Source organism: Elgaria multicarinata, chromosome 10, assembly GCF_023053635.1.
Source record: "Elgaria multicarinata webbii isolate HBS135686 ecotype San Diego chromosome 10, rElgMul1.1.pri, whole genome shotgun sequence".
Taxonomy (NCBI): domain Eukaryota; kingdom Metazoa; phylum Chordata; class Lepidosauria; order Squamata; family Anguidae; genus Elgaria; species Elgaria multicarinata.
The window spans coordinates 39,177,452-39,197,233 of NC_086180.1; the positions used below are offsets into that span (position 1 = coordinate 39,177,452).

The 19,782-nt window shown below is 37.7% G+C and overlaps 1 protein-coding gene across 1 annotated transcript; it reads right to left on the reverse strand.

The window, feature by feature from the left end:
• Positions 1 to 2,865: 2,865 nt before the first annotated feature.
• On the reverse strand, positions 2,866 to 19,672 carry MFSD8 (major facilitator superfamily domain containing 8). Its single transcript, XM_063135267.1, has 12 exons — positions 19,553 to 19,672; positions 19,162 to 19,253; positions 17,595 to 17,638; positions 15,353 to 15,593; positions 12,787 to 12,900; positions 10,941 to 11,085; positions 9,638 to 9,696; positions 7,660 to 7,768; positions 6,745 to 6,879; positions 6,327 to 6,430; positions 5,985 to 6,241; positions 2,866 to 4,234 (listed from the first exon to the last, which is right to left on the reverse strand). Exons 1-12 carry the CDS (start codon positions 19,627 to 19,629, stop codon positions 4,019 to 4,021), a joined length of 1,593 nt encoding a protein of 530 aa, XP_062991337.1. The 5' UTR covers positions 19,630 to 19,672; the 3' UTR covers positions 2,866 to 4,018.
• Positions 19,673 to 19,782: the final 110 nt, after the last annotated feature.

Sequence of the window (19,782 nt, forward strand, 5' to 3'; positions counted from 1 at the left end):
GCTGCAATACTTTATTAGAACTAATTAAAGTGGCAAAGTGATGAGCAATATTACTGCTTTGACATCTATTATGATTTCTGCTTCTGAAAACAGAATTGTAGATCAGGGTCAGTGACTTGGTATTATAGGTGAACCAATCCAGAGGCATATCACTACATACATGTTAAGACCGAAGTTGCACTCTAGTGTTGTCAAACTGGGCTGTCTAGACTAGAAAGCTTTGCAGTTCCTCAGATAGTTCACTCTAACAAACCGTTCTCTATAGTTTTTTTTCTCCAGTGAGGGAGGGAAAGATGAGTTTTCACTTTCAAAACCTAAGACAAACAATTAAGGTATAGGTTCAGCAGAGGAAAATGTGTTCGTAGCATTTTTCTCTTCACTACTTATATCTGCAAGTAAAAACAGATAAGGGTAACCAAGAAAGACACCAATTTGAAGGCGCAACCAAGAAAGAAACCAATCCGAATGAGCTGAAGTTTATGCTGAAGGGAACTCTGCATGGGATTCCCACAGGGAGACAGCCTACCAGTGCAACATGTACACTCCACCAAGGAGTTGTTCCTAGAAAGAGGGGACCTATCACTTTTCAACATAAAAGCAGTAGCGATAGAAAAGTTTGAACTAAACTAAATTTCTCCATGACAATCTTTTGTAGCTTTGCTATCAAGCAAGCAAACCTTTGAAAGATGTAAGTTACAAACAGCCTATGATATTTTTCATAAGATGCAGACAGAAACAAACTATTCTCTAGAGAGATTCTTATCTTTAGGACTGCCACAATGCTTAATACAAAGATTTTCCACTGGTCAAGTTGAGCCTCACAGTTGTAAATGAGGAATTTAGTGTATTCACAGCCATTCCTCCTTGCAGAAGCTGAGGAAGAGGCAGCACAATTTACTGAACCAGCTCAGTTGGAATGAACTGCCATTTGGCTCTCTCTCTCTCGAACTTCTGTCCTCAGAGGCTATTGTATCTGGTCATAATGTAAATGTTTAGTATTTGCACTTCCTTGTTTTCCTCTTCTTCCTTAAACCATTTTTCTTTCTATATCATGCCTTTAGGATTTGTAAGCTTGCAAGCAAGGCTTGTCATCTTTTCATCTTTGTAGAGGCACTTGAAATGGTACTAAGAATGAGTCCCTTCCACTTTTAACTACCACCATTTGTTTCTCCATCAGGTAAATAATTCTAGTTCCTTCAGTAGTCAAAAGCTCTTTGAAGATTGTGTGTACTATAAAATATATACCTCTAACTACTTTGTACATTCTCTGCTTTAATACACTATGATAATTAATGAAGGCATAAAATGAACATAGCACTCACAGCAAATACCAACTGCTCTGCCACAAAGTACAAAACTAGTCACTAAAATTTATTTTAAAAAGTACATCATAATTCTTAATTTAGCCAATACCTTTGCAAAGTAAGTCATTTCATGGAGAGGAAAGTAAGTAATAAATAGCCCAGTTAATGGTTTAGTACTGTATTGATAGAAGGGTGTCCACATTCTTTTTGCTATTATTATATTTATTGTATTTTTACCCCACTCCTCAGCCAAAAAAGGCTCCTGGAGTACGTACAATCTATCAGCAAAAAGACAGTCCCTGCCCTCAGGCTTACAACCTAAGAAAGCCATGACACACAAGGAAAAGGAAAGGCAAGAGGGGAAACTGAGGGAGGGGGCATAAGTAGATTAGCAGCAGGGCTAGTAGAATGGCCCTGCTCCCTCATCTCCTGAAGGAGGGGAAGACCAACTACAGCAGGCCCTGACCTCTGCTTGCTCCAGTCTCCCTCACTCCTCCTTCCCCACAGGGCCACAGTGTCAGTTAGCAGGGGGGTGGGGGAGTCCAGCTGAAGCCGGCCCTGCTGTTCCCAGCTTTAGAGGACATCTTTAAAGAAATAGATACTTGAGTATGAAATGTATTCATGAAAGTGCCACCTATTAAGAATCACAAAAGTGCTGCTTCATATGCTTGTGAATTACTTTTTATAATTTGACTTGAATATGAACAGAAAAACCTGGCTTGGATCTAAAAGGTGTCCTGCGCTCACTGATTAAACTGGTAGATTTGCTTGTGTAAGCTGTTGCTTGAACAGAAGATAGGTAACTGCTAAAGCACTTACACTGGGTTGTAACCAATGTTAATCTAATTTGTTCCATTCATTTCAATGGGTCTATTCTAAGCAGGACTAATTTTGGCTGAAATCCACTGGCTGGACTCTTAAGCATTTGCAGGACTCAAATGATTATTTTTCTTTGCTCCATCCTACTTTGAGACAACTGAAAGTTTTATCAGCAATGAAAAATGATGGATTATTAGTACATGTAAGTAATGCTCTTTGCTGTAGTTATCAAGGGATAAAAAAGATATTAAATAGCCCCAGGTAGTCAATACCCCCATTAACTATACATGCCCAAGTCAACGTTCTACACCTTTATGAATACACATTTGTGCAAAGCAGTTATTCCTACATCTGTAAATACTCACTGGAGCAGCTCAAGCTTAGTGCTTAGACTATGTTGAATTAGTTGTCTGCATTAAAATGTGTGCCCTTTGCTACATAACCAGAAGTATTTTGGTCAAAATCAAGTTATTCTCAAATATGGCCATATAAGTGTGCCTCCTGTTGGCTGGAGCTGGAGAGCAACTACGTTCAGGACCATTAAGCACCAGCAATTAAAAAGAAATGAAGGATGTGGGAAGGGCAAACTTCATGACAAATGATTATTCAGTGCTCCATTTAAATTCTACTTTATACATATTCCATTCCTGCAGATTAAGACTAAAGTTAATCCTAACTGAAGCATTTCCATTGTAGAAAATATTGAGTGTCTAGATGAACACAATAATAAGATAAAAGATACTCATAGCAAGATCATTTTATTTACTGGATAAGCTTCTACTAAATTTTGTTGGAGATTATTCATTACAATTTAGAATAAGTAGCTAATTATAAAAGTGCATGAACACATAGCTTTTTCAAGTTTGGTTTGAAAAACACTTTCAATAAGACCTGATTCACAGAATCAAGGCATTTTTAAAAGTACCACCGCAGCAGTAAGTAGAATGAGGACTAATGACATCTCCTGATACACCAAAACCATTTTGTTGCCCACTTTGATCGCAACATTTTCAGTATTCTACTGGTAGTTAGCCTGCTAAACAAACTACTGTCAATTAAAGGAAAAGTGTGGGTGCACAGAGCGTAAGTTGTGAAAGCAAGTAGAATTTGTAGCATTGCACAACATCATTACTGATCATAGGGCATGTTCAGATTGGCACCACAGTGGGGAGGCTTAGAAGATTAAAGTCTACGCTGGAATCCCAATCTGTGTAGTAATATGTAGTCTCACCTTGTGAGGTCACAGTCATAGCTAACAGAGTAGGCATTGCTCATAGAAGCCATCAGTAATAGAATTCTTCTGGAAACCTTGAAGTACTGGCAGCATTCTAGCTTCAGAATTAAACGGCGCCTTCCTGACATAACTTTGCCAGCAGTTGCTGTCATAGGCTTTCACGGACAGAAAAACCTTAATAACCTTTTAACAGCTACTCAAAATTTTACCAAACCAATAAAAGGCAATTCTCCTCAACAAACTGAGTACTGTTCATCAGTAGTTTTCACCAAAATATGGAAGAAATATATAAAATGCTGAGCCACAGCTGGGAGTAAAAAGGACAAATGGGTTAATTTTCAGCACTTTTTAACTTGCTGTATTGTGGCAATTTTTATCAGATCAGTTTGAAATTTTGCAGTATTGTAGACCTCATTGGATAGATCATGGATGCCAGGTTTCATAGTATTAGCCCAGCCAGTAGAATTTTCAGGCTTATAATGGTGAAACTTTTTTTTGTTACTCACCTTAACTTAATTCAAACCTGTGCCGCTTTAATAGTACTATATGGAATTTCTTCAGGGCATTGGTCTGTCAAAGTTGCAGAACCATAGGTCCTTGGGCATCAGCAGTGACACACAGTGGTTGCATCAACACAAAACTGATCAGTGGTTACCTATAGCTAAGAACTCTGCTCTTGTAGCCTCTCATATCTGACAGAAAATGCAACAAGTCTCTTGTACACTACTTCCAAGAGTAAGAGAGCGAGAACAACAATTCCACAGATCAGGCCGAATGCCCAGCGGGGTCCAAAGTGAGTGTAGAGTTGGCCAACAAACACTGGGCCAAGTATACGTGCACCACTTCCACAGGCAGTTAGCCAGCCCATGTAGACACCCTAAAACAGATCAGAGGAATGTATTCAGTGTTAATGCTATGTGGGGTCTTTTTTAATCACATCTAAAACATTCATACACAAGCAATTACCAAGACATGCTTTCATTTATAAATATATGAAATTTTAACTAGGTGTTGGATCCAGATTTAGGTGCATGCAACTGGGCTGGCCTCTCCAGACCACTGAAAATGCTACACAGGTGGTCAGCGGTCCCTGCTGAATGGGGAGAGCTGTGGTATAGGGGGACAAGAGGTCCTCCAAAATCAGGCAGAGGCACCTTCTGTGCACAGAGCTGTTCATGGAAGGGAGCTCTTGGATCCAACCCTAGGTGTTTAAAAAGCAGTTCTGCCTAGGGTTAATTATACACTGTACAGGAGCAACACATTATTGTACTGCTTAATCAAGATAGCACTGTTCTATGTGCTTTAGAAGTCCAATTATTCACTCAGTAATTAACCCATTATTTGCAGGGGCACACACCATGACAGCAACTTCTAGTTTGCAGCAACAACCTATGAATGCTTCATTTGTAGGTTGTTAGTGTGATGTCCAAACCAGGAAACTCTGAATTATTCAAGTGCTAAACAAAGTTAACCTACAATTTGTTCTTAGGTTAATTTTCGGTTATTTAACCCACAACTAACCCAAGTCTCTGGGTTCTGATGTTATGCTAATAATCTACGAATGGGGTGTTTGTAGACTATTGCTGCAAACTAGAAGCAGCTCACATGCTGTGCATCCCCATAAATCGTGGGTTAATTAACCCATGATTTGCCATCATTACATGTGAACAGCCCCATTATCTAGAAAATGATAAAAAGTTAACAGTTTTGTGGCACTGATTAAGATACCATTTAAAATTGTTTTACTGTATTAACAAACACAACGAATAGTTTCAGCACATATCAAAATGCAAACAACTCAGTTTTCATGCCTTAGAAGAAAGCAACTGTAAGCTAATGTATTGCCTTGCTGTCTAATACTGAATCAGGGAGCAATGCTAAGCCGGCTTGGAGAGTGACAGAAGGGCCTTCAAAAGCAGCAGAAGTGTTACTCCCCCAGCTAAGAGTGGGTCTGCTAACAGGATTACAAGCACGTTGCTAGAGCTCCTCCAGTATGCTTCCAGAAAGTTCTCCTGGTGGTTTCACACCATCTTTAGGGTGGGTTGGAAAACCTAGCATGTTAAGGGCTAATGTGAATCTGCAGGATCCTAAACCTACACATTCCCTCAACATATCCCCCCAAAGATCCATACATTTCACCACTTTCAGTGCTAATGTAGTTAATCCTCTCCACTAGATTCTATGGAGAAGAAAAAGTAAAAAACAAAGCCATCCCAATCCCACTCACCCAGGGCTTTCAATATAGTGGCTGCTCTGGCAAGGAAATCTTCCCCCCATCATAAGACTTCTCTGCAAGACAGACTGAAACATTTTGATAGCACAAGAACACTAAAAAGTTAGACGCTTACTCACTTGAGGCAAAATGCCTAGAAACAACTCATGACCTTAGCTGCACTGGCTGTTTGTAAAAGTTATTGCTATATGGCTTTCTCTACTGATTCAACCTCTGGTAATAAACACCTCCAGTAACAAGCCAAGGTCATCAAAATAATGAAAGACAGTTCTAAGCTCAGCAAACTGCCCACTTACCAGCACGTTTGCACAATTTCTGGCAAAATTAAACAAAACTGAAATAAATATCATTTCTACACCTATGATGAAAACATCATTCAAAGTTTAACTCTTACCTGAGGCTTTGGTCCTAAGATTTTTGAATATAACGTATATGACATGACATTACATGCTGGATAACCCAGTCCTATTAGAAAGTCAGTAGTGATGTACTGTCCCAGATAGATTATTGGAGTATAGAGGCACCAGGATTGTATAATAGGACATCCTGTTGCTTCAACAGTATTATTGGATGGAAGATGTGTTTGCACTTTCCAGGAAAATGCAAGGCTTTCACTGAAGGTCATTCTTGGAATAGAATTATTCTTTATGTCTGTGAAAATAAAAATACTATTTACAGATGCAGATATTCAATAGAAAGCTTAAGGTATAATGTTTAGAATATATTATATTCATACCTTCCCACTGAATATTAGGCAATTGCTTTCCCCAAGGTAATAAGACAAAGAATCCAACCAAGATAATCACTAAGCCTCCATAAAGTATAGCACGTTCACCAGTTCTGTTGAATAATGAAAGCTACAATTACAATATTCATATTCATGTATTAAGTAAAAATAAATCTATATACAAAGTTAGATTCTACACATCTAAAGTTCAGATTTCCTCTTCTTCTTACATAATAAATAGGAGTGTTAGTAGTTAAGAGTGCTCCGAGGATTAGGGTGATAATTAATGTTTATAGTAAGCAACTACATTGGAAAGGTTTATTTTACAGGCAATCATTTGCAACCTAGTTCACCTAATCTTTTGAAATCAGACATTTCTCTATCTTAATTAAATATCACATGAAACAGTATACCTTCAATAACTTACCTTTTGGAAAGTACTTTAACTGCTAAAAATACAATGACTGATTCAATGCCAATTGCACCAAGGATTAATCCATTGATAAACACTGCTTGCTTCCTGGTCCAGGAATACATATCCATTGTCAATGGTGTAGCTATACTAGAGAATAAAATAAAAAGCATTCATATACTCAGTTATTTGCCAATGGAGGAGGACCTTGAAGGATTTAAAGGATATCGACTCCCTAATTTCAGCTAGCTGCATCATAGGTAAACTCCACTAAACATTCATCCTAACAGCACACAGAAAATAAGCTAGCTAGCTATCAGAGGGACGTATCAAAGCTGAAACACTTGGTAGGGGTGCAGTTCCCCACCACCACCACAATTTTTTTAAAAAAAATCAAGGACATCCCCCTCACTCTAGGAGAAATAGCTTGATAGAAGCTTCAGTCTGATCTTGAGGAGGCCATGTTAGAGACCCCTGAATTATCATGTTTTTGTTTGATAAAACTGCAACAATTGCCTCCGTAAACATGCATGTGGTGGCACCTGTTTCCCTCTCATCAATTCTCTGCTCTAAGCCCTCCTTTTCCATGTCGTTTATTCTCTTAATTCCCAACTACAACCAATATTTAAGTAAATGTACCTGTATATTGTTCCTATTTAACTTCAAAGGTGTGATGCACACTTACTGCCCTATATAAATATTAGCAGCTTGGTCAACTGAAACTTCAGTTATTGTCAATTATCAGCAACTATAATAGATTGAGCCTTTTCAGCATATACAGAGGGACATCTTCCCATGTTAGTTTTATGAAGAGATAATGATAATATGAACTGGTAATGTGAATCCAGTTGAGGTTCCTATGCTGTGACCATGTACTATCGTAGTACTACAAAAACATGAACCAGATACTGAAGAATCAGATGTACTTACGTTTCAAAGACAGCAAAAACAAACAAGGTGACAAAGAAAAGAATGTTTGTTGATATAACAGCCACCTGGTCAATGTTTCCTTGATTATCTTGACCCACCTCATAATTTTCTATATTAAAACAGAAAAGATATCTGAGTTAATACTAATAAAAATACACAAAGGTCCAATTCAGACTCAGACATAACTACCTTGAGCTGAGACAGGCCCTGTTTGGACAATCAAATCCTGTCTTAAACTAGAACATGCACATCCTTCATGTACTTGCATGCAGCCACTTTGGTCTTCCCTTTGTGCTTGTTTGGAAGCCATTAACCATAGTTCCCATGTCAGACCTAACAGAAAGCTATGGTTAATTGCAACTTCCTGGATTGTTTCACCACTCATGCAAAGGGTGGAGCAAAGTGGCAGGAAAGGGGCTACATGCGGATGCATAAGCTCATGCATATCTTGCCTTATTAAGCCAAGATTTGATCACACAAATACAGGCAATGAGTGTCAGGACTGTACTTTCCTCACTCATGCACTGGAATTAAAGAAGACGCTTAGGATGTGTTAAACTTGTTTCCCATTACATTTGAACTGGTAAATTATAGTTTATTCTTGGTTTACTAACTTACATACATTAAAATCAGAGATTCACTTGGAATATGAGATTGCAGAACAAGAGATTATAGAAATCTGATTGTGTTAATCAGGGATTCAATGGGGACTATGGCTTCTATGCACATTATAAAGATTCATAGTGCATTTGTGGTTTCTAACTGCTGCTTTAAGAAGACTGAATGCTTGCTGAAGATCTACCTGTTCAACTCTCTTTTCAAACTCCAGTTCCACTTATAGCATCTGATGAAAGTGGACTGCAAAAGCTCATGCTAATTTATGAAAGTATCTGAACTAAAACAGTTGATATGAGTGCTACACTTAACAATTTATTAAGTGTAAATATGAAACCAGAGATTGAACTATAGTTTCCTGATTCAGATGTATTAGTAACCTATGGTTTTACAAATCCTGGATATCTTCTATTCTGGCAAGTGAGTGATAGGAAGAAGTGATTGTGCAGCCCTGAACCTTGTTCTTGGCTTAATAAGCCATGGTTTATTAAGTCAAGATCAATATGTCTGAATTGGGACAAAGAGTTTTGCTTTTTTAGCTTTTAGTTTCTTAATTAAACAAGAGACATCAACTAATCTATAATTTTTGCAAGGTGTTTACTATAAGATATGTTAAAGTTCTCTTTAGAATATAACACTTTGAAAGTCACTTTGCACTAGACAATAGACGCATGTATTATACATTTAAACGTCAGTATTTAATTTTACCTATCCTAAACTCATTTTGCAGTGAACACATTGAAAGAACACCTATCAGGGAGTCATAGCCAAATGCAAAATATTCTGATGGTGTTAACACAATGAAAAAAACGAAATACATGTAGCTACCTTGCATGTAATGAAAGAGAAGTACAAATTAAATCTTCAATGTGCAACTCTTTCTATTGCAAAATGTGACAAAGGCTTGCACATTCAAGTTTTTGGCTGAAAAAAAGATTGTACACACACACACACACACAGAGAGAGAGAGAGAGAGAGAGAGAGAATACCCAATCCCTCTGTGTATTTAAACTTGACGTTTTTTAAAAGATCTTGGTAACCACTTAGCATAAAACACACACTGGCCTGGTCATTCACTCAGCTATAGATCATTGCTGCATGGTGGAGAAGCAGTGCACACTCACTGCGGATAGACACTATGTATGTAAAGTCACTGTTCTGACCAGTTGCTATTACAAGCATGTGCTTGGGAGCCGCTAAGTCCAATGAACGTGGCAGCAGCTGTAGGGCTTTGCTCTATATGCTTTCCCTTTTTTACTGGGAGATACATGCACAAGAAGTAGCTGACCCTGCCTATTGTTTTCTGTTACTATTCTGAAGTATACCATCATATTTTATTTCATGTTTTCTACAAAAATATTACCTTCTACTTCACTGTTAATGCTGCTTTGTGGCCGTCCCATGTCATCCACACAATGTTCTCTAAAAGTTTTTTTGTAAAAGATTATTTAACTCATCAAGAAAACGTAGAGTACAGTAATACTTTAATACCCCGTGTTGTAGTAATACCGTGTTATATAACAAATAGCTTTAATATTTCTAATGACTTTCAAGGCTGTGCTGAAGTACTTTTCAAGGCTATGACACATCAGAGGGCTGTCCAAAAAGGAAAAATTAGGTTGGACATAAAACATTCATTGCATGTTTACTCAGAAGTAAGCTGCACTGTGTTGAGTGGGGCTTGCTCCTAGGTAAATGTGCATAGAATTGCAGTGTTAGTTTCTGTTTTTTAATTTTTACACAGTAACAGTGCTGGCAAGATATGTTACGGAAAAAACATTAAGACTGAATCATCTGCACTAACCTTTGGAATCAAGACCAATTCAGTCAGCAATACCAATTTAAAACGGTTCTATATTATCTGTTTTAGGACGAGTGGCTGCTTGACAGAAATATCCCACCAATAATATTTCACTTTCAGCCCTTAAAAAAACTGAGACCATGCTCTTAGGGTAACAAGTCTAACTTTCAGTAATTTTTAATGGAACTTTCAAGGCCAGAGGATTCCACCCCCCAAAAAAACCCTTATACTTCTATTCTAAGTTTCTACTAATACAGTTTAGACTCACTTCACCCCATAATTCCTCCAGAATCCCAAGAATGGAAAATTCCAAAAGGGAAATATAATGTATTTGATTGTGTAAGAATCTAAACACCAAATATATGGTGCTGGCTTACATCCCAAAATGACCAGCTTTGTTTTAGCATAATTAATGGACAGCATGTTCTTCTTGCAAAGAATTTCCAACACCCTACAAAGGGCAAAAAAAAATGCTATTGTTGATGTCAACCAGATTGATCAAGAAACTAAACTAAGTCAGTGTACATTTCATGTGACTGGAAATCCGTTAAAATGCCAGTAAGATCTGACCTCCAAACAAGTGCTAGAGTAGAGATTATTAAACTGCAGTGAAATCAATACTGAGTTCTTATCTACAAAATCAGCAAATAACTCTTCAACAGTGCTTCACTTTATAAAAATAAATAAAAAGAGTTTATAAACAATTTATTTGCCTTACTCCTAGTCAGACCCCAAAAGAAAATGGAATATACTAAGCTAGAAGAACAAACATTTTTTGTGGGGGGAAACATTTGCATTGACTAAAATATTAAGTGAACATTTGTGGTATAAACTGTCTTCAATAAGAGCCTTAGTTTCCAATTACCTAAATACAGCAAATATAAGAACAATGTTAATAACTCCTAGGAGAGCTCCAAATAGAACTGGTGCTGTGTACATGTTCACCTGAAGTTGAATGATTTTCCATGTGACTCCTTTTTCTCCAATGAATGTAAAGAGAGTCTGAAAAACTAACACAAAACATGTGGAATTACAACAGGACTTGAAGAGCATTTTTAAATATTAAGATCAGCAATGCTTTTGCTCTAAACACTACCAGTTGCAAACTTTCTAAAACATAGGAAAAGAATTCCCAAGTGGGGGTAGAGAGGGAGAAGAGAGTTTCTGTCTGTCTGCCTGTCTGTCTCTCTCTCCACACACCCCTCAGAGCAAGAAAAACTGAATCCAAGTTTACAGATTGCATACCCACTATTCTTAGTGGCCCATATTAATTTTCATCTTGATAAATAAAGTGCTACTCTTTGGCCTGATCATTCTAATTATGCATTAACTAAGGGGGATAAAATTGGAGTAAAATATAAAATGAGTTTCTCAATATTGAACTCTTGTTCATGCATTGGTTATTTCTCGGTTGGACTACTGCAACCTTCTTCTCACATCAGTCCGTTGGTTTCTGTTCACCACTCTGCTGCTAAGATCATCTTCTTGGCTCGCCGCTCTGACCATGTAACTCCACTTCTGAAATCTCTTCACTGGCTTCCAATTCACTTCAGAATCCAATATAAACTTCTCCTGTTGACTTACAAAGCTTTTCACTGTCTAGCTCCTTCCTATCTCTCCTCTCACACTATTGCCCCACTCGTGCTCTTCACTCTTCTGATGCCATGTTTCTCGCCTGCCCAAGGGTCTCTACTTCCCTTGCTCGGCTTCGTCCATTTTCTTCTGCTGCCCCTTATGCCTGGAACGCTCTTCCAGAACATTTGAGAACTACAAGTTCAACCACAGCTTTTAAAGCTCAGCTAAAAACTTTTCTTCTTCCTAAAGCTTTTAAAACTTGATTTTGTTCTGACTTTATACTGTTAGTTTTACCCTACCCAGTGTCTGTTTACCCTACCCTGTGCCTGTTTGCATTCTCTTCCCCTCCTTATTGTTTTATTATGATTTTATTAGAATGTAAGCCTATGCGGGAGGGTCTTGCTATTTACTGTTTTACTCTGTACAGCACCATGTACATTGATGGTGCTATATAAATAAATAATAATAATAATATTTGTTCTTGATTTGTGGAATAAATAAGTTTTGTTTATGAAATACTTTTATTACAAGATTTGAAATACTGATTCTTTGTAGTTACCTAAAATGCAAAAATATGCCTTTCAGAATTAATTTTGTATTGTGGATGTTTGTAAACGTAACTGTTCTATGCTCTTTCTGCTGTGTGGATTTTAGGCTGCAATTCTATACACACATACATGGGAGTAAGACCTGTAGAGCTCAACGGATGGCCTTTGAATGTATGCATAGGACTGCACTATTAAATGTACTGTTACTAAGCTATAGGGCCGATAAGCATATTCAACTGGTATGTCTAACAGTTTCCTTCAATTTATGGTGAGTTTTGCAGTCGCCATAAATGAGTAATAGAATAAAAATTGGAGGGTGGGGGGAAGTGGACATCAATAACGTTTCTGATGTGGAAATGAATTTCTGGTGAGTAGAAATCAAGAGTGTGTTTCTAATGTCTTTTCTAGCTTGACAATAAGAGCAATTACCTGAATCTGCTACTTCAGTCCTTTAGAAACTTATAATAAACAGCCTTCAGAGACCTCCATGAAAAGAACAGCTGTTTAAATGAGGTAACAGTATTTGTGATCTAGAATACCAGGATACTCAAATATTAGAAAAGAATGAAAACATAACTTATGTTATACCTGGTCCCAGTATGAATCCCACTGCTTGGCAAGCACTAGTGTTTGCCATGGCACTAGTTCTTTCAGTAAGGGAGGTGGCACCAGCAATGTATGACCGCACTACTGCTACATTTCCTAAAACATGAACAGGAAAAAGTATGTTTGACATTTTTAAAACACAAGGATTTCCCTTTATTTACCTAACTACACACATAACTAGCCAAAAGTCTGCCAGTATAAGAGGCACAAACAATCTTCCTTTGCCTGCTTGTCATGCCTATTTTCAATATATTGCATAAGTATTGAAATCCATATAAATGCAAAGGAAGTTTTGTCCTAATGTGATTATTCCTAAGTGCATCAAATGGCTTCTGTCAAAACTTTTCAAAAACTTGAAGTCTTCTGCAGAATGCATTAAACGAAACATGTCTCTTCCACAGCATTTTGAGGTTAGAAACGTAATTAAGGTGTAAGTAGCCTTTAGAGGAACTGCACTATTCAAGCAAGGCTCTAAAACCAATGTATCTATTGGTCTTTCAGGCTCTATGATATCACAGTGGATCTATGTTACTTTTGTGAGTCAACTGTTCCAACTGGTAACTGGGATAACGGGGAAACCTTTGAGTATATTTTTCTGAAGCTAAGCAACGGAAATTATAAATTTACTTTTTGTATATATATTGTTATTAAGTCTCCAATATATATGTATAAACATACAAAATATAGTAAACTTTTTTTCAGTCAGAAAATTTAACAAAATTACTTTCTTTTCAAGCTTCACCTTTTATTCTTTATCCTGTTCCCTCCCGCACCCCTGCCCATCTCGCATAGATTTCCCCTATTTTTCTTTCTAGGATGGTATACCATTTTTCTTTATCTCTTCCATTTTATTTTATGATATTTTATATTGGTTTTTTTTAGCCCTACTTCTTTTTCAGGAGTCCCAGAGAGTCCTATAAGCTTCTGCCAAAGTTGTTCTATTCTTTTCTTTCTTCATATATTCTATATATTTTTGCCAATCCTTAAAATTATCTCTCTGCTTTATTCCTCTTTGAAATTGTAATTTGTGTCAATTTTTCACTAATTGCTATTTCCCAAATTTTCCTTTTCCACATGCCTGTCAGCATCCTTGCCATCTTCTAATTTTTTGCTATTAATTGTCTTGCAGCTGTCAGCATATATCCTATTAGCATTTTTTCTCTTATATATATTTTTTTTTTGACAAAAATATTCAATAAAGCCAACTCTGGCGTTTTATGTACTTTTTGGTCAGTAATTTTTTTCTATTTCTCTAAAGACCCCGTCCCAGAACTTCTTTACCTTTCCACATTCCCACCACATATGAATTTGAGATCCATTATCCTCACATCCTCTCCTGCAGGAGCATGACAAAAGTCGTATTGATTTTTGCCAGCCTCACAGGTATCCAATACCACTTCTGGACTAATTTTAAAGCACCTTCTTTCATTCTTCTTGATGTTGTTTTAAAGGGGAATCTCTCAAATATTTTCTCCCATTCTTCATTGTTTATCTGCTCTTCTATATTCCTTTGCCATGTGTTTTATTGTCACGTTTCCCCTAATCTCTTGCTTTATTATTTTGTATATTTGTGTTACTAACCCTTTATCTCCTACCTTATAGTTCTCTATAAAATTTTCCCATTTCGTTAAGTCCCTTATACTTTGCCTTATCTTTCCCAAACTTATAAATCTAATTTGTGCTCGTACTATCCAAGGCATTTTCATATTTTGTGTTTGATTCTTCCATACTTCATATGTTATACGGTGTTGTTCATAAATATTTTTCATATGAGTCAATCCTGTTTCCTTCAATTTGTTTTATCTGCTGCTTTATTTTTTATATCGAAATCCGGATGTACCCAATTGGAGTTAATGGTGCAGGCATCACTTTCTCTTTTTTAAAATACCATGTTTTTAGTAGTCCTGTAATTGTGCAGCTTTTTCTTTCTATTTGTTGTTTTATGTATTTTCTATTATGGAACATATTCTGTATTTCTTCCTCCTTTAGTTCCATCAGTTCCCTTTCTATTTCCACCCATTGTACATTAGTTCCTTCCTTTATAGAATCATAGAATAGCAGAGTTGGAAGGGGCCTACAAGGCCATCGAATCCAACCTTACTGTTAATAAGTGTCTTAATTGGTATGTTATGTATTTACACCAAGAGATTCTGAATGCCAATATAGCCAGTGTGGTACAGTAAAAAGCATTAGATTGGGGGCTGGGGAGACCTAGGTTTGAGTCCCCACTTGGCCATGAAACTCACTGGGTGACTTTGGGCCAGTCATTGACACTCATGCTAACCTATGCCACAGGGTTGTTAGGATAAAAAGGAGAGAAGGATCATGTATGTCACCTTGGGCTCCTGGGGAGAAAGGGCAGAATATGATTGCAATAAATAAATAAATGTCACCTTACTAGTGAACATGTGGTAAGTGAAACCTTTTGCCAAAAGAGGTCAGATTTCCACAGCTGTTTGTAAATTGGATTAACACAATAATACTTCTGCTTTAAAAGGTATGTAGCGACTAATTTACCAGTCTACAATTTATATGCATCTAAAATTACCTGCACCAAATCCCACCAGAGCTCGAGCAACCAGCATTAAGTATTTGTTGTGTGAAGCAGGTAAATGCACATAGGCATAGAGGCAGTTGGCAGCCACTGAAATAGCAGTTGAAACTACAAGAGGCTCTCTTCTTGGCCTGTAATTAGACCATATTCCAAAGAAGGGGGAAGCTATCATTTGGCCAATGCTATATGCAGCAATAATCCAGCCCAGGAAACTTTCATCTGCAGTTTTATCTACCTATGGAAACAACAAAAGCAACTTCAACAATGATGTTTTATTCTTCCGGCCCCCAGCAACAGTTTTAGAAGCTGTACCACACAAAATTCAGAAGTAATACAAATGTTTGCAAGTACTGTCCTACTACTGAAACATGGTCAGCTTATTTATTTGCTAAAACTAAATATGAACACTTCCAATGGCCAATCTTGTAGGCAATTATTTGGTAAGAAACAGATGAAAATTGGATGTATTACATAGTGAAAGAAGGATCTGGGTAAACCCAGTATGGAAGTAGTATGGGAATATATTTGGAATATGTCAGTAAAATACCATCCTGCCCTATGCTGGTATTGATAAAAATTATGAAGGTATTTCCTCAATAGAACTGCTGCACTCTGAAGAGATCAACAGATTTCAAACTTTAGCTAGCAATTGTGGGAAGTAAAAGTCTATGAGGTTAATTTCATCATATTTGGCATTTATGTGCACTGATGAAGTTTTCAGAAGAAAGGATCAATACTTTAAAAGATTTGGGGCAATCTTCCACTCCATGCCTACAGAGAACCAGTGAAGTGGCTCGAATAGGGCTCTATTTTAACTCTTCCCTCCCTGATGATTCTTCTAAGTGTGCTGTGATTCAGGAGATCCTTGTGTCTCCATAACGGCAATGTACAGCAAAAACAGGAGTAGAGCTGTGTGGCAGGACCTGGGAAAAAGCTAGCAACAGGATCCAATGATAAAATACAGGAGGGGATTGGCTGTAAAAGTACTGGCTCTCCTGAACCACAGTGCACTTCGAAGAACAGCAGCACTCATACACAAAGACAGCTGGTGGAAAGAGAAATTATATGGCCCTGTAGATGTAGAATCACCTCTTGTGACAGAAGGACATTTCATTTCTCTAAGGTGTCACAAAAAGCATACACACTTAATCAATGAGAAAGTGTGTTTTGCAGTGGGGAAATTATTTCCATGCCAAAAATAAGAGTGCTATCTAATCTAGCTTACTGTGCCTAATGGGCACACATGTGGACATCACCCCAGGCCTTTTGGGGGAATATGTGTGCCTCCCATATTTTCAGCTACAGACATCTGCCATTCCCCATAATAGGCATCCTGTCTGCCCTTTCTTTAGCAACCAAGTCCAATGTGCCTCCACACCAGTACTTTCTGATGAAAAGTCTAGGCTAGGGGGCACACTTTAGGCAATGGAACCAAGGGGATACACTCCCTTCCCCTGCTTGTCCATTCTTAATCCAAAGTCTGGGCAGAATCAGCAGTGTTGGACTTGGCTACTTAAAGGCACTCAGAGCACCCTTAAGGAGTGGAGTCCAAAGGGATTCTTTCCACTCCTTCCTGGAGTTTCCAGATGGAAAGACTGGGCGGTGGGGTGGTACCCTGTAGGACTTAAAACTATCTAAAGGTACTCCCTCCCCACCTTTCTTGTCCCTGAACTGGAAAAGTCAGCAGGTATGCAGGCATGCTGGTTTGGCACTGCATAGCCACAGCTTTTTGCTTTGCCACACAGATGACAAATCTTCTTTCTTCCTGCTAGCTTTGGAACTGGGTACAGTCCCCATCAACCTTCAAATTTGGGAGGAAGACTGACTCATTCTGCTTGCCAGTGAGCAGTGCCACACTACCCATTGCAAGTGGATTTATCGAAGCATGCCCACAATAGCTTTGCCTGCATGGCCATTATCTGACACCAATAGAGGTGGGGAAGAAGACTCCGTTATGTCTTATGGCTATGCCTACACAGACTACGCCCGGGTTGAATTCCTACACATACTGAAAGTAGCAAATGAAGGTTTAAAGTAGTCACTCAACATTTTAATTGTGATAACAAAAATGGATTTTAAATAAGCAGCCTTTCATTCAGCAGATTGAATCTATATAATTCACATGATAACCACAGCCTCAGACAATACATTCAAGTGTCAAACAAAAAAAGAGCCCTTTTGCGATTTTCCTTTACTACAGCCTAATTTACTCATTCAAATATAGGAAGTTACAAACCTGTTGAAGATAGGGCCATATTGACATCATAATAATCGAAAAACCTGCAACAAAGATTTTACGTTATTTTGTGCTGTTTATATTGATTTTTAGCAAGTGCTGCATATATTTGCTTGGAAAAAATATGGAACGCTGAAAATCTATAGAGAAATCTAACCAGCCACTTGTTCTCTTGAAGATTTTTTTCCGCACAGCCACTTGTTCTCTTGAAGATTTTTTTCCACAATCTAAATAATTTTAGATGTGTTTGAATAAATTTGCAATTATTGACTGAATAAATTAATACTACGTTAAGTGACTGCTACAGCGTTAGAAACAGGACTCCATAGAACAAAATCCAAACTGTCAAGAATACACATTTACTGTCAGGAATGCACAATGGTGACTCTACTCACAAGTTGGGAAACCAAGCATAAATCTCTATCAGTAAGATATACTTTAAATCAACAATTTTAATATGAAAGAAATAGCTATGTTGGGAATCTGACAGAGGGGATTTAAAAACATTTTTCCCCACCCTTTCTTCATTATTTCCAGTCATTTTACATCTCTAGTCTATCTATAAAAGTGTTCCTATTACATAGTTTTTAGACATCGTGTTGTGGGCAGTAAAACCTGAGTAATACTATATAAATGCTTTGTCTTAAATTCTAAAAGAATTTTAGTAGTCTTACAACATCCAAAGCTGTTCAATTTTTCAGAAAAAAACCAAGAACTGTCCTCAGAAAAAAAATGGGGTTTCTCTGAATTTCCCCCAGGCCTTCACAGCTCTATGTGCAACTAAACCATTATAATAAGTCTATGAATTACTCCCTGTCTAATGTGTGTGACCTAACAGAGCTTCTTTAATGAGGTCACATGCACTGAATTAAAATACTAAATATCAAGAGATTGGTCACCTCTCCTGGTTCAACTGACAACAATTAGAAAAGTAAGTGAATATTTAGATTAATGACCTTCCTCCAGCTTTACTGTAGGAAAAGCACCATTATAGGAGTACAGGGGAGGCTGAATAGAGTTGCAGCAAGCAAAATATTGCCAGATTGATGTTGTTTATTAAAGGAAAGAAAGAATATAGTTTAGACTTCTCCAAATTAGACAAGCATACACTGAGAACTAGTCTATACGTTACAACAGGACCTACATAGCAACATATTGTGGCCAAAGGAACAGATGGAAAGCAGGACAACTCAACTGGCTCTTCTGGGAGATCAGCTCTATTTGTCTCTTTCCCCTCCCTGAACTGTTTCTATACCAGTTGGTCATTGTAAGAATACTATGCAACTTTAAGAATGGGTATATCTCAGTTTGCTTACTTTCATTTCCTCTCCTCATCCCTTTTGCATCATATACTTTAGATGGTAGACTTGCAAGCCTGAACTGTCTTGTTTTTATTAATCTCATATAAACCATCCTGGGAGCCTTTTTTGCTAGAGAGGCAAAAATGCTTTAAACAAATAAACGTGGATTGCCATGCGAAGAGCTTCAATAAAATACATTTAATATAAGTTCAGGACAAATAAAAAAGTGATCTAAGGAATCATTAGCAGATATCACATTTACAAACCAACACTGCTGAAGAACATGGTAAGATACATTATCCGAATGGCTCTCCACCGGCTATTGTAATGCTGTAGTGTTTCCATAACATCCCCACATCTGCAATAATTAAAGAATTAGAGTCTTGACATTTGTTTTTGTCCAACTTTCAGACAATTCTTAAAGTATAATAAACACTTTTAACAGTCTGCTACTATAGTTATTTTATTTACTACATCTTTCAACGCTAAAAAACAAACTCAAGGCAACAAACTTATGACAAAAACATAACCTAACAAAATTGAACTTAATATTACAACATACAGCATCATAAAAACCGTATCAACAGCAGCTGACTCAAAACATATAGAGTCAACTGAAAAAAAAACCCGTATTACCCTCCCTTCGCGCAGGCCTACCTGCTGTCTTCACCATGGGAACCCAAGAGGGGCTCCTCTTGCCCCTCCGCCACAGCATCCACAATTGCGGCCGCCATGACCGGCTTCTAAACATCCGGAACCGCCCCTCTCGCACGGGCGAGAGCCAATCCGCGGGCGCACCTTCCTTCTGGCAGTTCAGCGCGTGCGCGCAAAGCACACCTGCGTCCCACTCCTTGTTTCTCTATCCCCTCCTGTACGATTTGGGCGCT